We start from the raw sequence: 17,335 nt of genomic DNA on the forward strand, positions 1-17,335 counted from the left end.
GATATAGAATAGATAGGGGGGGGGGGTTTTTTTTCCTAGGTCGAAACCCTTTCGGCTTAGGTTTTTACGCTCTTTAGGTATAAGTGGGGGGGAGGAGGGAACCAGTCATGCCAACGAACCACACCCCCGGTAAAAGCCCGCACATGGTTTCATCTTCAATTTGGAGGTATACGGATATTTTATCCTGTTTAGTTTTCGGACGTATTCTGAGAAGCGTTGGTGATGTTTTACATGTGAAACCGAAAAAACTCCCTTCCCCAGGGTCGCGCCCTATAACATCCTTTCTCTCTCTCCTTTCCTCGGAGCTGCCTTCACAAAACCCGTATCGGCTCTACAGTACAAGGTGAAGCCTTCTTCGGAACCACTCCAGAACTGGCCTCTCTTTGCGCGGTCCTATCTGCATTTGCAAGCATCTCAACATAAAGAAAAGCATGTAGTATATCTGTCATCTTTCACTCTTCACGGACAGGAGAGCCACGGTTCTCTGCTTGTTAATCTTTAGGTCCAGGAGCTTCAGGGCCGCAACTTCTTGAAGGAAAAACCGTGAAGAGAGACGAAAGCAGATCACCTCAAACGCAGGCCTGTATGGTCTTGTACCTGCGCGGTAGATACAAATACATTTCCTCACATATACCACCTGCACTGCCTTCACTTGGCGTTCTTTATTCACTGCTAAGAGTGAAAGTGCTACCAACACTCAGATGATCTTCTGTCTCAGAGGATGCTTGCCCTTCTAAGTTGAGCTGTGGCCCCATGCCACCTCCGGCTACTAGCCCGGAGCAGAATACTCTCACAAAGAGTGTCGCGGCGGTCTGTTTATGTGGGAGCTCGACGGGCATCAATGAAAGGTTTTCTCTGACACTCAACAATCGTAGAGGAGGAAGTCACGGAGTCGTTACAGTTATATTTAGTGTCTTCAGTCGTTGTACTCTCGGTCAAAGGAGAAGTGCTGCATGCCCGGAGGAAGTCTGACGTTTTCACTCGTGTCCCCTACGGACGGTAACCCACTTGAGACACGAGCAGAGTGCGACTGAAATTGATTCTCTTGCTATCCTAGCTTGAATTGTCCATAGGATGGTATATGAATATACCTGCAGAAAAAAAAAAGTTTTTTCCCGTTCTGTCCGGGCACTTGGAGATTTTTTTGGCAGCACCAGAGAAGTCATATCCCACCAGACTTACGCGATACAGGAGATACAACCAGTCGTTACCCGAACATGTGAGCCTGTGCTCACTCCGGAGATCGATTGTTTAGGTTATAGTCGTGCACCGAGGCATCATTACTATCTTACTTGGAAAATAAGAAGGAGGTTAAAGGCGGGGAGGGATCCTCGAATACGGTGTGCACCACGATGTATGTGTATGGGTACAATGTACGTATATCTCAGATGCTGTATGATATTACTAATGACACTTCATAAACCACACTGTGTTGGAGGGCATAAACCTGGTGATCAGAATGGCTGAGAGTGAGCCAACGTGAACAGTAAAGTCGGGATAATCTGCTATGCTTTGCGACATGACATGAAACCCTCAGGAGGTGATACTAGAAGACATGGAAACAGATAAGACTCGTTCGATCCGCCTTCCCTCCAGCAGACTCGTGTTTCCGTGAAGAAGAGAGGCGATGCTCCTCCGCAACGGAGCATCTGTCTGTCTCTTAGACGACAATTCGTGGACCATTGTGATCAGTGTCCAGGGATTCGGGAAGCTACTTCAACAGCTATCTCGTTTGTCTGCCATGTAGTAGCCACTTCTTCAGGTGATAGTGATTACAGGGAAATATAGCTGTGGAAAGAGGTGTAAGATTTCTCAGGTCTAGATTGCCCATTAAGATCTGGTGTTTTATGAAAGAAAAAAAGCATGGGCTTCTATATGACCTGTACAACATGGGAGGTATCGATGGGGAGACTAAAGAACATAGAAGCCACTTCCTTTGCTTTTCGGTCTCGCCGTCCGTACTATTGCTGCTGCTATCGTTACACAGTACTGTTAGAAACTGTTTCGTCGACCACCACCACTTCCACGGTACACTCCATGACCTTTCCCCCCCGAGAGGCTCTACTTTACGGTCTTTCACTACTGATGGTTGGAAAGTAAAGTCACACAGCCTTCCTCGAGAAGTCTTGAAGAAGCTTAAAGGTCCCAGTACAATTGTCGTTACTTCAGTAGCAAATGACACAATTTCAACAATCGTTGAAAAAGGATCGTTGCAATTGTGTCATTCTCTGATAGAACCAAGCAGACCACCAATACCTAAAACGGGCGTTTGTGGCTCACAGAATCAAAAGAAGAATTGCGGAGTTCTCTGTACATGATACTGACGTCACCCTTGATCGGTACAACAGAGATGAGACGATCCTCTCCGGCCATCGCTCGCGAGGGGTCCGACGGGCAGAACAGAGTCACGAGAAGAGTAGTCTCCAGTGCTGAATGATCCGAAAGGGCGTTTCTCATTGGCGTGCCCGATCGTACTTCGGCGGAGAATTGCCTTCCAGGGTGACTTCTGCCACACCGCGGAAACTCAGTCATACGGTGACAGGCTGGAATGGCGCGCAGGGCACAACTCATGGGGTCGGACCCCGCGCGTCATGAATTTCCCAAGCGGATTCACAAGCTGCTGAGCACTACTAACTCCAAGAACAGGAGTTGCGGCAAAATCGAAGGAACAGGAGACACGTGTGCAAAGAGGAGACCTCCTCGTGGGGAGCAAAGACGTACAACGCTGCCCAAACCACACTCACCGATTGTCTTCCGGGAACCGCAGTACGTTATGGGTCCTAGTGGGATATCTGGCTACCTTGTCCGGGCAACGTCTCCTCGACCCAGTGACAGCATATGTGTATGATTGTACCTCTTTACTTCTACTGACCACACGACGGGTACCTCCGTCTGTCTATTGGGATGTGAAGACAATTCCTCTCCTTGTAGCGACACTTCGTGTCTGAAGAACATCGCACCAAGAGTTTCGCGTTTCTTTTGTACTTCTCCGGCTCAACCACTGATTCTCCGATTTCGTCTCAAAGGATTCAACGTAAGTCTCCCGGATCTTTGTCCATTTGCAAACACAAAGGATGAACCACGTAGACCCCGAGGCTAAGCCGAAAGGTCGCGAGGAGGACATGGGCTTTTGACTGGATTTCAACGCTTCTGGGACAGACGGCTCCGCATGCGGAAAACCCAATAGTAGTAGGACAGATGTATAGCACGTACGTCAGTCCATCCAGGAAGGCACCTCCGAGCGCGGCAGCGCCGCAACGTAGGACGCTTGAAATTGTTTTGGCCCCACACAGCCATCTACAAATCTTGTGGCGTTTACCACGATCACGTATACCCATATGCGAGTCTGTGTGTCCGTGCCTATACCCACCCGCATTCTACCTGTAACCCGTTTACAAATAAATACACGCACATACCTGTTAGCATGACCCTGTTGACTTTTTCTGTCCCATGGTGTCAGTTCTACCATGTAATAAGATGCCTTCCTCGATACGACTCTCATTGCATCCTTTTCTATTTGCACATTTACACCTATGTTGATTGGGGTTGGTTGACGGGACACGTCTGTTCCAAACTTCATATCTGGGACACGCTTGGAGAGGAAGCGCTGTGCAGTGCAAAGGACAGAAATGTGCAGTTCCGGCGGGGGTAACTGTCACCACGCCTTTTGTGGGTCTCCAGCACCTGAACCATTTTCGTCAGGCACCCCTTGGTGACAACTTTCTGACCAACACGTGTAACCGCCAGCAGAACCGTTTACATCCGGGCTGCCACGTCCGAGAATATTCCATACCTTTTCCTCAGACAGACGCGATGGCTAGCGACAGTTTGAGACCTAGGAAGAAACAGGTCGAAACTAGGACCTGTCTCAAAGGAAAAGAACAAGAAGACGGGATAGGGGGTGAAAAGAACCTGAAGATGTGGTTTTCCGTCTACGCGAAATCAGGGCGAATCGCCTAACGGGTATCGCTGCCACTTTTTTGAGCGTTCGCCTTCCCACGCCATGCCACGAGGGCGAGTAGTCGACTCAAATGGGATGGGACTTTCCAGAGACGTGCTTTCCGCGCCACTCTGCTGACTCTGCCTCCTCGGGTTTCATCGCACACAGGTCGGTCAACGGGTCTCCCGAGTCTCCTCTTCGTTGTGTTATTTCTTTCGTTGCGAGCTTCCTGTGCAGGCTCCTCGGCACAAAAGCTGCTTGCTACGGGGTCGGCTGAGTTGCCATGTGCGCGAGGTACAAGGGGTGTGTGCATAGAGCGTCACCACAATTGCAAGCGGGGCCACCGAAAGGCCGATGCCTGCCAAGAGACGTAGAACCCTGACAATGGCGGAGTCCTTTTGATGAAGCGCGCGTCACGCCGCGTGCCGAGTGCGTGAGTTGCGGAAGGTCAAGCTTCCACATCCTGATCTGTGGCAGCTCTACAAGAGGCGGGTTGCCCAATGCTTCGTCTGGCACAACTATTGAAGGGTCGACTGGTGTCACCTAAACAGGACGACTTTCGCCGGAAGCATTAGAACTCTCCGCGGTTGGTGACGCGGCCACTACCGTTCTCGCAGGGCACCCCTCGTCCGACACACTGGGAGACTCAACGAGCTAATAACCATCGAGCTCATCGCCAAGGCCAGCAGAATCGTCCTCATGCACACCGATCCATTCCAAAACGTCAGAGGGGTACTCCTCGCTGAACCCACCCAAGTATTCACTAAAGAGTAGCGGTCTCTACTACCTCCGACAACGGACGACGGCGTGCCGTTCTCCCCCTGTAAGAGAAACGATCACTGCCCCTCGTCGGCGTCTTCCCCAGATGCAGAAGAAGCGGTCTCCGCAGCTGGCGAAGAAACCCCACTCCGCACACCCGAATTCTCAGCAGCAGGACCACCCTCATTCTCACTCGGGCCACCGAGAATATAATCAAAATCATCCTCATTCTCACTCAACTCACCGAGAGTGTCATCAAGAGAAGCCTCGACTTCGGTCAACCCACCGAGAATGCCCTCGGGATAGTTTTCTTCAAACCCAGAAGAAACGTCTGCAAGCTCTGCGAAAAGGTCCTCAACGTCGGGCTCGCACTCTGCTAAAACATCGAAAGGATCAAGCGAATCCATCAGTGAACTGGGATCCTGTGGAACGGTCCGAGATTCCTCTCCACTGCCCGAAACGGAAGAGGCATGTGCTTCATTCACACTCCCGGAAAGCTTGCGCGATGCGACTCCTGTAGGCACTGCCCGGGCAGCCCTCTTGTTGGGCAACGCCTTCAAACACGCAATGAAGCGGAATGCCACTACGGAGATCAGCAAAACAGCTAGAACGGCAATGCCCGCGAAGAGCCTCGATTTTCCCAGCCGGGTGCCCGATCCAGGATGCAGTCTAGCAGAGTGGTTCCTTTTCTTACTCCTTACCACTCTCTGATCCAAAAAAGGCAATCGGTCCACCACTCCGCCCTTCTCTTCCATGGCGTTGCCATCGCCGCTCAACGTTCCGAGCTGCACAGCCGTTCTTCTGCCCTCGTCGACTCCGCTTTGGCTGACAACTTCAGAGGCTTTCATTGTTGCGGTTTTCACTTTTCACTTGGGAAAAAAAAGAAAAAAGAGAGACTGGGCCGCCCAGCACGATCGCTCCTCATGGGCAGGCGGAAGAGCAGGCGTATGAGGAATGACGTAAATCCGGAACTATTCTCGACACGTCTGCCCGCCGGCACTGCCCCTCCGCGGGCCTCCTGGATTGGGGACTGACAGCCCGGAGTTTACCGGGGGGCGGCTACTGCAGCGACAAGCCCCGGGAACGCTGCCTAGCGGCGCTGCCGGAGAGGATCGGTGGAACCAGTGGCAAAGCACAGTGACTAGACACTCTGGTTCAGCAGAGAACGGGCGATGAGGGAGAAGGAAAGGGAATGCGACAATATGTTCTCCGAAGTCAAGGTCAGTGTGTTGCCTCCGACTGCTTCCGAGATGGCGGTTGCCTGCCGGATCCTCTTGGTTGCTTGTGCCTCGAGGGACCTGGCCTTTGAAGTCACTCCTGGCCCCGTCCCTGCGAGCAGGGGAGCGGTGTGACCTCACCCGACCCCCAGAATCTGTGCATCAATACAGAAACCACATCTCGGGGCAACACCGCCGATACCCTCGGACCGTGGGCTGCCCAGGGTGGTCAATTTGTACGGAAGTGCACTGGTTTGACCATTCGCCCTCAACGGGACCAGTGGAGTAGGACCACTTTGGCTCCTTCGGGAACATTAAAGTGTCTGCCCAACTTCAGACAATTTGTCTTTGTCTTTCTCCTGCAGCGCAATTGTATAGTCTCTGGATTTTGGCGCAAAGGATTCAAAACACTTCTTCTGTCTATTTTCAATGCACATAGACGACCCACCTGTGTCGCTACGCCAGAAAGTACCTCCTGGGAAAATGAAAAGGACACGGCTCTCTATTTGTGATTCAGGATTTCTGCTGCATGAGTCCCGGCTCACGTACACCACAACGATAATGCGATGGGTGGAAAGTATCGTGTGTCATACCGTCCGGGTCTTCACTCGAGAGCGAGGAACAAGCCAAAGCTAGGCAACTTGCGCTTGTTACTGTCCTTGTCCCAAGTAGTCAACTATTATACATCTTCTTGTTTGTATTGTCTCATATACATCTATGTATGTATGTACGGACATGTATGTGTGTATATATGAGTATGTATGCATTCAGGTACGTATGTATAGGTGCACGTATGTAGGAATATGTATCTGTGTATGAATATTTATGTACGTATAAATTCATGTATGCACATGTGGATATGTATGTATCAATCTGTACATATGTATGAATATGTATATATATATATAGATGTAGTATGTGTCCCTATACAGATACATATGTTTGTATATCTCCTTTTACCTATACATCCGCACATGTATGGACAAGACTGTACCGGTTCCCTTCCCCTTTTTCACGCGACAAGTCGATATCGGTTGTGGCCGATCTCAGGGTGCCCTCCTCGGCATCAACAAAGAAAATTCCGTTTCCTCATGCCCGTCTATTTCCTTGCGCAAACCAGTTGTCGCGGGTGAGGCGGTAGATGATAAGCACCGTCTTTCGTTCTCCATACAAAGCCTGGTGGAAAAGGTGACGTAGAGTTGTCTAGTACAACACTGTTGGCTTTGAAAGCTCAAAGAAGTACACTATCGCTGCTGAAACTAGCACTGAGTACGCAGCAGCCGCAACCGCGGACACACGCAGCGGGGCTACCCGAGGCGTAGTGCTCCGTCTTCTGAACCGGCTTCTTCTCGAAACCGCGCAACTGCGTGATGTCAAAGCACCGTTCTCCTAGCTTCTCACCGGCGACGTCTCTATAGCCACTCTCATCTTGGGCTTAAGAAACTGTCCCGGCATCTTGTTCGGCTCCACGTGGGCTTCTTCTGCCCTGCTCTTCCTTACAGTCACTAGCTTCCTGGCTCTAGAAGAACGGGCGTGCGCTGCCAGTCTTCGTTTTCTATCCCGGAAGAAAACGAAGACGGTCCGGGCGCTGATCCACTAGCGGCGAGACACCTGCTCTTCTCTTCGGTGCATGGTTCCCTCGGAGTAGAGGCTGCAGGACGTCCACGTGCTGCATGCTACGGCAGTCCTTCCTCCCTCTCGGGCCGACAACATGCTGCTCAACCTTGAAAGCGAGCTTCTCGCGACAAGGACGCCCCGACAAAAGCACCACACCACATAGCTTCTTCAGCGACGTCAACGTCCTCGTCATATCAGGTACTGCGCGGAATCGTGGCAGGTCTCGAGTAGCGTCCTATACTGCTTCCTCTATGTGGATGACATGATCTATATCGGAAGTTGGCTTTCCCATCATACTGCACTTTACTGGAATGGTGTCGGTGCGCCAGTGCGAGTAGCGCGCCGGTGCGGCTCGGGGGTGCTCTGAGCTTCCACGGCGGCTGCACTCCCGCTGCTCACGAAAAGTGAAAACGCTTTCGGCGCGATTCACCAAGGTAATAAGTGCTGGACTCTGTTCAGCCACCGGAGCCCCGCTCGCACTCTGCCGAGGGCTGGCGCCCTTCTGACTATCGTACCCAGCTCTCCGTCGGGAGTTCGTTTGGCTCCGGGATTCCGGATGCGTCGAGAGTATTGCTTGTGAAGTGAATCGAAACACCACCTCTTTACCGTTCACCCGGCGGCGTCTGGTGGCATTGTGGGCCAGTGGTCCGCGCTTACGGAAGATCGTGTTCGGCGAAGTTCCTTTCTCGGGGTGCGCGGTGGTTGGCGAGTGGGGTGTCGACTCACCACGGTAACGAGAGCCGCTCAAGCTTCAAAGTGCACTTCTGTTTCCTACAGCCTCGGCAAGCAATAATTCTCCCAAGACCTTAGTCCTCGAGCACGCTTCGGGGCCTTCCGCTTGGCAATGCGACCCTGCCTTTCGGTTTCTCTGCAGTATCCGGCATCAGCCAGGGGAACGGGTGCAGCAGCTGTAGGATCAGAGACAGCCCGATCGAAATGGTAGCCCGTGACAGGTAGAATGCAGCAGCCGTGACCTGCGGGACCCCAGTGCTCACGGTCAATACCCACTGCGTAAAACTGGCCTGCGTTAGGGACAACTCTCCGTTCTTCTTTGTCTATTGGAGACTGAGGGGAAAAACCAGGCTAGTCTGCTCTGGGATCTGAGAAAGAACCATCTACCGGTCTTACGCGGGAAGCCGGGCGCAAAACATAGTATCATCGCACAGATGTTTACCTTGCTGCAAAACAGCTGCTCCTTCTTACTAGCGTTTCGGTGTTAGCGAACATAAATCCCTGGTAAAAAAAAAAACTCCGGCGTCTTTTATAGATGGATGAATATCTTGGTCGAAGATACTACATAACAGGCCTGTTGTCCTTACGTCGCGGCAGTTGTCGTTGGCCGATGCGCATGCAAGAAAAGAAACCCTTCTGACTTCCCGCCCCCTAGTATTGGGGACTTGTCCTCTTCATCTATTTTCTCTTTTCCGTTTTCATTCCTTTTTCGATAGTAATTTTTCTTTGATTTCTTCACTTCCTGGCTCGGCTTCACTCTCTCGCGGAGAACATCCGATGCGACTCAGTCTAGCTCCTCCTTTTCGTCTTGGCTTCTGTCCGCTCCTCTTTTCTGTGAAGTTTCCTGTCCTGCTGCATCTTCGCCTCGACTTCGGACGGGGAGGTTATGCCCGTCTATGCTGCATCTACTCTTGATTGGAAGGCTCTCCTCTCAGCCTATCTTCTGGTAGCGTTTTTCTTCCTTCCTCTCTCCCGTGCGACCCTAGCTTTTTTGGTTTGGCAGATTTCTTTCTTTATCCGTCTTAACGCGCATATTGCGAGTTCAGAACCGAATGGCGGGGACGGGATCTTCTTGGAACGCAGGGTCTTGGCACTGGTGAGTAAATACGCAGATGCCCGATCCTCACAAGGGATCTAGAGACTAGGGCCAATTTCTTTATACTTCTATAAAAGGACTCTTAGCCGGCGCCAACTGTGGATTGCACTCATTCATTGTAAGCTAGTATTGTTATTCATTGTGTATCTTTTGAAAGGTGGTCCTTTCAAACAAGCACTTAGAGGAGGCACTGATAGGTTCGCGTTGAATGCACTATATCTACAATGGAGGCACCTGAGGACCCTGCACGATAGTATTGTTACGAGGGTGTGCTATAGCAGGAAGAATACTTTTTACTTGTTGACTCTACTTAGAATGATGCCGGGGTATACCTATTCATAAGTATATATGTGTGCATATATACTTACGTATACAGATATAGTCACACCTGTCTGGATGTGCACACAGTGACATCGATTCTGTTAACTGAATCAACTGTGGATACAGTGGAAAGGTGAAGGAACAATTATCAGGGCGACCTCCCCCTTTTGGACATATATCCGTCTGTGAGTACCTAGAACATGTATACGTCTGCAAGCTGTGTACATACACACTTGCATTTTCCATGTGTGTCCAGGGTTTCCCGGGTGTAGACGTAGTCGAAATTTTCATCCCTATTTCGAGCTTGCTGAATTCGTTGTCTCACATACATATCCAGTGCCACGTACATACCACCGGTCAAATAGCTTTAGTGCATAGAAACCCTGCAAATCTCCATCAAGATACACAACTGTACATGCAACGCTTAGGCACTGTTAGGATTTCCTCGAGATAGAGAAAGCGCACTCTGGACAGGTCCAAAAAGTGGGAGTCTGCTGCTTACTAGCCAAGTATTCATCTCATATGTAGCTGTGGAGTTCACAGCTTCATATATGCATACGCTGTATACAGTATACCTTCTCTCTCTCCTTTGCCCTAGGTCGAGTGTCACGTATCATATTGTACTTGGCCATCTCTTGTACGTGTCTCCCTCATATATGTATATATATATATGTATATGTATGTGTGTATGTATATACACATATGCAAAGAGGCCGATGTAGATTCTGAGTTAGCTGAGTACAAGGACACACGTCGTGTGTTTTAGGTTGTGTGCTTTTATTTCTTCTTCAAGGGAGGAGAAGAGCTATACAAGATGGAGCCGAGAGTATTTGGAATCAAATCTTCAAGGTTTATCTCTCCTTCCTTCTTACAGTTCTGCTCCTGCCTCGTCAGCTGTACCAGGAAAGGGGGATGGTGTACATACAGCTGTCATTATCCTGCCTACTCCCCGTGTTACGGGAGAAGCGAGTGTTAGTATACGTAAAGGAAAGATGATTCGTGCGATTGATTTGAATATCGCAATGCAGTTTTCTTCATCTCTATCTAATGAAGCATGGAAGAAGAAAAGATGTTGTAGAGGAGAGATTGCTCTTTCCGAAGTCTCCGTTGAATCAATACAAGATAGAGATTATGACGTTAAGGCCAAGCTGCTTGATGCCCCTTTACCTGAAGACGAAGAAATGAACCCTAAAGAGAAGGAAGAAGTTCTTAAGCTTGTAAAGTCCGAAGGATTAGCCACTTTACATAAGGCTCTAGAACAATATCTTGTAGATCTTCAAGATGCTATAAATACCGCAGGTATGATGCGTACGCATAATATAGCATCTGTGTATGGGTCTCATGTTCGTCGCCTCATCTGTATCTCACGCGAACTCCATACGTGGCCCGCCTACCTATGCATAGACAACGTTAAGTGGCTGTTGGTGTAAGGATGTTTTCGATATTCGGGACTATCTGAAGAGTTTAGCGTCACTGGATGATGACGTTACACACATGTCTATCCGCGGAATCTCTCTTTGTCTCTTTCCTTATAAGGGAAAAAATGCACTGATAGAAAGAGAAAGAGAAAGAAAGGGGGAGAGTAAAAAACCCAGAGGTGCTCATGTATCTCTAAAACAGAAGAGAATGGCTGACGCCGAAGGGCTGTGCATGCACCTCGTTTCGTTAGTCTAGCTCATTCCTCCACCTGTGTCCTTTTTATGTGTCGTGATCTATGTTGCAGTGCAGGAAGAGATAGACCCACCATCGGCAGCTACGTGTCTTTCTCATGTTGTGCAGCTTTTACATGAAGGAAAACGGACAGCCGCTGTTTGCCCTTGTCTTCCACTTAGCCCAGGTCTCTGTAACTTAGGGGAGACTCGCCAAGAACACGCTGCATGCCCATGCATCCTGGAGGTGTATCTACACGGAGTGGGTAATCATATCCCCATGTAGATTAGAGTGGAGAGGTTTTGATCTTGGATTTCCCAAAAAGACACGAGACAGCCAGCACGCTGATTCTCATAGCTCATTGCACTCCGTTTCTAATCCTTTCCTTCTGAGGTATATTGAAGATCATCTGTATTGTAGTTCATCCAGTAACGTACATGTACGTGTATAGGGGGTGTAGAGTATCACTCTTGTCCATACCTCCTTCTTGGGCTTCCTTTCTTGTTCCGCAATGAAGGCGGCAGTACCAAAACTGTATGCAGTAAAACAGCTACTCCTTTGCTTTCCTCAGGTCTGCTTGTCAACTGTCGGGTGTGTGTCTTTTCTTCTCTGGCTTGCAAAATCTCAAGCTAACAGGGTCCAGGGGGAGACGGAGGTGGAGGACTCACAGGAGAAGGAGAAAGACGAGAATGAGAGGAAGGCTATCGCACAAGGAGAAGACAAGGAGAAAAAGGGTCTTCAGCCGGAGAAAGAAACTGAGCAAAGAGCTACAGCTCAACCGTCCCCTCCTCAGTTACCTGTAAGGCATAATGAAGTGCAGCTGCAATCCAGTCGTACTTCTTTCCTTCTCATAGCCTATCTCCTTGCATCCAGCAATGTCTCTTCTCTCTCCACATATAGGTATATATATATATCTGCAGCGCATGCGTCATCGCAGTGATCGTACGCGGTCGTGTGTTTTGAAATCGAAGTGCACGAGCTTGTGGGTGCGCACGTATAGCAGTGGATTTTCCTCCGTTTCCCATAACGACGAGATCGTCGCATGCACATCAGGACTAGCAGTAGCGTCTGATTTCCCGGTCTGGCGTAGCGACGATACGGCATGGTTACGCGGTAGGCCTTAACCTCCCGCGTACACGTTTAGATCGGTGAGACTTCATAGTGGTATGTCTTCATGTTCGGACGCGCAAAATGCATGCTATTTTCCGTGGACGACCGGGGCAAGCGTTCACACCCTGGGAGCGGTAGCATGGCCTGCTCAAAGACAGGCGGCGTCTCTCTCCACACAGGCGCTGAGCTGTATACAAGTTCCCTCTTCCTGTGTATTTTGTGCTTTCGAAGAGAGAGCAAGGTGTTATGTAATCGTGGTCTTATATGAGTTGAGGGGTGTATTACTCGGTAGGGACAGGCCCGCGAGGAAACACAGAGAGCTCTATACGTGAACGGGGGCATTGCCGGTGTCTCTGTGTATCAGCATCCGAGGCTTTCTTTTGCCACTGATATGACGGCTGTTTGCAATCGACTGTTCGTAGGGTTTGTCATGTGGAGTGTCGCCGCCTTCGGTCTGTGCTCTTCTGTATAGAACTCAACCGAGAAAATTGAAGATCAAGGCTCCGCGTGGAATACCAATTCTTATCACTGGTACGGGGGGTAGAAATGTCCAGGGGGGTGTTGAAAACAGAAGAGAAGCCTTATGTTTCTCGGTTATCGCCTAGCTCTCTGTTTCCTTGTGTCTGTTTGAAGAGTCTCACGTCCGTAGATTCTTGGCGAGAAGTAGGGCCAGCCCATTCTAGTTGCTCTCCCGCTGTCTGCCCACACACAAATACCTCGTTTATTGCTTTTTCTCGTTCTGTCTTTGGCGGCCTGCTGCTTTCTGATGTTTGCCTCTGTATGGCGATACACAACTCTAGTCTCTTTGAGTGTATCTCGCCATCTACTTCATCGGCATGCACACGTATACGTATATCCGTATCAACGCACGTATACATGCATGTATCAGGGTGACCAATGGATCTGCCGTCCAAAGACTGCAGCGGACGCGGACAGGTTCGACGTACGTGTATGCGTTCAGACACTGTCTAAGTATGTCCTGTCAATATCTGTTTACATGTATGTTGATTCGCGTGCAGAGTACTTTAGATATACACTCTAAAAGCATGGAAGAAGGCGAGCAGAAACACGCATCTGAGTGGTGACCGTTTTCAGCTATCTCTGTGTGTCTTCCGTAAAGGGAGGAGAAGCCGATGACTCAGTGGTGTATTAGCACTTTGGAGGATCGATTCAAGACGGCGGACATTGAGCTCCTCGACGGTAGCACAAAGTTGAAGTTCTTTAACGTCAAGGTTGAAGGAGAGGTAAGGGACGAAGGAAAGATAGATCAAGATTCTTCTTTAATCACGGGTTGCCGGGAGAAAACACCCGAATGCTCTTTTCAATCAAACCTCTTTTAGTATTTTCTGTCTTGAGATGGAGGAGTGCATAGAGGTGTATGGGCCTCTGAGTGAACGTACAGTGAGAGCAGACTCTTCAAGACAAGCTCTGGATAGATATTGAATTCTAGCTGGTAGCGTTACAATGTCTTTACCACTATGGGTTTGCTAGACACCTTCGCGTATGTACGCCTTCCTAGAGATAAGGGTCATCAGTTTGGTGTCTATCCACCTGGAGATAATAAGGTCAGCGTGCGCAGATACAATGAGTCGCCCACACCAAGAAACGTCATTTTCTGAGCCGAAAGAGACGTCGCGTCTTGTATACAACGCGGGAGGGTTTATGCCTTTGTGGTCTGTGTAAGAATGTGCATCTATGAACGTAGATCTACATATGTATGTCACCTACTCTACTTACAACTATTTTGGAGTGTGTAGCGATGTGAAAACTGGTGGCTGGTAGCTGGGAAGGGAGAGTAGTGCTGGAAGGTCCTTCGCTGATAAGCTGCGGAGGTGGCTGCGATCTTGGTAACTCAAAAGATGTTGTTCCCGACGCTCTTGTCGAATATGGGTCTCCTGGGTTTCAAGACCCAGTCTTCTCTTTTGCGAAGCTCAATCCTGTCTTTAGATAAGAAGAATTCTGCGTGTGTGATGTTATTTGTCGCCACAGGCATCCAATACTTTACGAAAAGGGAAGAAGTTAGTGATCTTCGATCTGGCCATTGGAGCTGACTGGACTGCCACAGCGCGTGATGAAGGAGGAGTTTTTTTGGCGGGTGAGGGCAGTAGACTGATATGAAGGCATCCTGCTTTGGTTTCTTTTGTCTCTCCACGCCGTTCGACTTCGGCGTTGCAGCCTGCGGCATTCGTGTGGTTCTGATTGAGTACCGCATTCTGGAATGTAGTTGCTTTGCACAGATCAGCTGCGTGAACACCTCAACTGTACGTACACCTCAGATGTACATACACCCCTACTGTACATACACCTCAGCTGGACGTACACGTATGTACACCCCAACTGCGCGTACACGTCAGCTCTGTTGTACACCCCAACTGTACGTACACCTCAGGCTGTGTGCACTCCTCAACACACCTTAGTTGCATTCACATTCCGGCTGTACTTACAACTCAGGTATATGCACATTTCGACTGTACCATACGCCTCCACTGCATGCACCCGCCAGCTGTATGTACACCTTCGCTAAACATAGACCTGAGCTGTACAGACACCTGAGGTATTCATGCACGTGAACTTACACCTCGGCTGTATGCGGCAGATTCGCGGCAGGTACTCATTGCCAGAGAGAAGAAGCATGGAGCAGACGTCCTTTAGATTTTTGCCACTCGTGTACTCCTTTAGTATGACTTCTTTTTTCAGCGTGTGTCGCCGCCGTTTTCTTGAATGATGTGAACCTTCTCACCGACGCGGGGATAAGCCTTGATCAGCGTCTTTTCCTTTCCGTCTTGTCATCGTAGGCACCTCAGATCGTCCTCAGTATTATTTTCTCTATCCCTTCTCTGTTCCTGTCTTTGTTTTTCTCTAGACTCAAGAGGACGCATGGACGTCACCGAGTTCTCTTCTGAGACGTTGGACGACTATCAGATTGCGATTCTCGGTGACGGGAAGGTCCCGCCTCAACAGAGGATCGACACAGCAGCGAAGAAAGAATTGCCTGGTCAGGTGAAGCACATCCTCGAAAAGTTTGTACAAGATCTCCGTGCAAGAGGGTAGAGAGAGAAAGTGAGAAGAGACAACAGTCCGAGAGAGTAAGGAAGAGAGCAGATATATCGGAAGGCGAAGCAGAAGAGTCAGGACAGACACATATATGAAAGAAGATCACCAGTGAGGACGAGCGGAGAAAAGAAGGGAGATAGTAAGTAGCACAAACAAAGAAAGCGCAGGTCAAGGTTAAGACAACGAGTCGTCGTCTTCACAGAGAGATCTCAATAGAAGAACACTTGCTCCATGCGATATTTTTTAAACGGTCATACTGTGTTTTCTGAGGTATACAAAGTAAAGTTCCGTTTTTCTTCTTGTTTTATCTGTGTACAAAACTCCACTCTTTTGAAGAAGCTCTAGGGATTCCCTAGACTTAAGCAAGCTCCTGGCGTATCCACCCGACAACATGTGTCTCATATAGTAGACGCGGCTAACATGCAGCGTTTTGACCAGGAGGATATCTCGACTTCGGCAAGCTCACTGGGACTTTCGGAATGACGTTTCTCAGTCTGAAATGAATGATGACGTCATCTGTCTGTCTTCAGAAAGCAGAGCCGGTACGGAGAAGATCCACACGTCTTCAGTGCCTGCCCGGGTTACTCCTCAATCAAGGTCGTATCTAAAACTTCCTGATCACCACTAAAGAAAAGAATGAAAGCACCGTCTTTTTTTTTATCTTGTGGACAATTCGGAGCCAGTCGTAACGTGTACACACAATCTCGAATCAGGCGACGTAAGAGCGGTAGGCAGGACGTAAGGGAATCTTCAGTATGGTCAAACCCTTCGCCTCAAGATGTAGCTGTCATAGTACACAGGCAGACTTGATGTGTAAGAGACATGATACATAGAGAGAAAGACGCACACATACAAATACCTCTGTGTGTGTGCGCACAGTAAGCAGTGACGGAGGTGTAAAGTGAGTGAGCTGAAGTGAGGGTGACGCCCGATGAGCGGCCTTCCTACAAGGTCTTTGAGAGTATCCTTCGAAAGTAGAGGCTCAGCCACGAAGCCCATACATACTACGTCGTCTAACAATACGACATCTAGCGACGTCATCGCGTGGGAACTTCCACTGATCAGTGTACCTGCCTCATCAACACAGCGTGGTTTCACACTGTCGAGGCGACGCCAACTGTCTCTACCCCAGAGGACCCGAAACCTCAATCCCACTGGGCCGGCCATTTTCTTGCATGATGACTTCATACAAACCCAGCTGATTTCTCTATTCTATTTTCCACCTCTTATTTCAGTCAAGTTCGAGAAAAAGAAAGACGCGAGATCTGAGGATGAAACGTTATTTTCTCCACGGATGAAGGACGAACGTGAGGATCCACTGATCCCCGTGTTACGGAAGAAAAGCAAAACGAAGAAACAGCGAGGCCACCCTGAGCTCTAGGAAGCACTTCACCGACACTCCCGTTCAAGGAAATGTTCAGTAGTTATCTCCGGAAAAAAAAATTCTTCTTCTTTTCTGTTAAGCTGAAAGACCGAAGACTTATCACACTCATCATTACATAGCCATCTACATACACCACGATTACGTTCTCTCCCCAAGTGTACGGACGTACAACCTTTGTTGAGCTAACTTCCCGGCTAAACATTCCTTTTCTTTGACATGCACTTCCCTTCGTTATGGTTACAAGCGTATTCCAGTTGTGGCTCAAGAGAAGCGCTCCCAGGGTGACACATGCGTACATCAGAGAGGGCCCCGAATACTTTGCGAACACACACTGCCGCTTACTCTATGACTCTTCTCCCTTTAGAGAATGATATCTCTCCCTCTCTTTCTCTCTGTCACTTGATATCACCATTTAACCCCCTCTCTCTCTGAAGTTGTTCGAGTTCATCCATCAG

At 49.3% G+C, this 17,335-nt stretch overlaps 3 protein-coding genes across 3 annotated transcripts in view; 1 reads left to right on the forward strand and 2 right to left on the reverse strand.

Annotated features, from left to right (window-relative positions):
• Nucleotides 1–2,191: 2,191 nt before the first annotated feature.
• Nucleotides 2,192–7,534, reverse strand: CSUI_005415 (uncharacterized protein). Its single transcript, XM_068065591.1, has 2 exons — nt 7,318–7,534; nt 2,192–6,071 (listed from the first exon to the last, which is right to left on the reverse strand). The coding sequence occupies exon 2, from the start codon at nt 5,545–5,547 to the stop codon at nt 4,777–4,779; it is 771 nt and encodes a 256-aa protein (XP_067922428.1). The 5' UTR covers nt 5,548–6,071; nt 7,318–7,534; the 3' UTR covers nt 2,192–4,776.
• Nucleotides 7,535–8,753: 1,219 nt separating this feature from the next.
• CSUI_005416 (activator of hsp90) lies at nt 8,754–15,823 on the forward strand. The gene is made up of 7 exons (XM_068065592.1): nt 8,754–9,361; nt 10,476–10,981; nt 11,962–12,131; nt 12,915–12,973; nt 13,563–13,686; nt 14,432–14,537; nt 15,306–15,823. The coding sequence occupies exons 1-7, from the start codon at nt 9,318–9,320 to the stop codon at nt 15,491–15,493; spliced, it is 1,197 nt and encodes a 398-aa protein (XP_067922429.1). The 5' UTR covers nt 8,754–9,317; the 3' UTR covers nt 15,494–15,823.
• An 889-nt stretch (nt 15,824–16,712) lies between these two features.
• CSUI_005417 (uncharacterized protein) overlaps nt 16,713–17,335 on the reverse strand; it is an 865-nt gene continuing 242 nt past the window's right edge. The window contains exon 1 of the mRNA XM_068065593.1: nt 16,713–17,335. This exon is cut by the window's right edge and continues 242 nt beyond it. Within this exon, the coding sequence (XP_067922430.1) occupies nt 16,921–17,178 (258 nt within the window). The 5' untranslated portion in view covers nt 17,179–17,335 and the 3' untranslated portion in view covers nt 16,713–16,920.

This window comes from Cystoisospora suis, assembly GCF_002600585.1.
Source record: "Cystoisospora suis strain Wien I chromosome Unknown contig_2626, whole genome shotgun sequence".
Taxonomy (NCBI): domain Eukaryota; phylum Apicomplexa; class Conoidasida; order Eucoccidiorida; family Sarcocystidae; genus Cystoisospora; species Cystoisospora suis.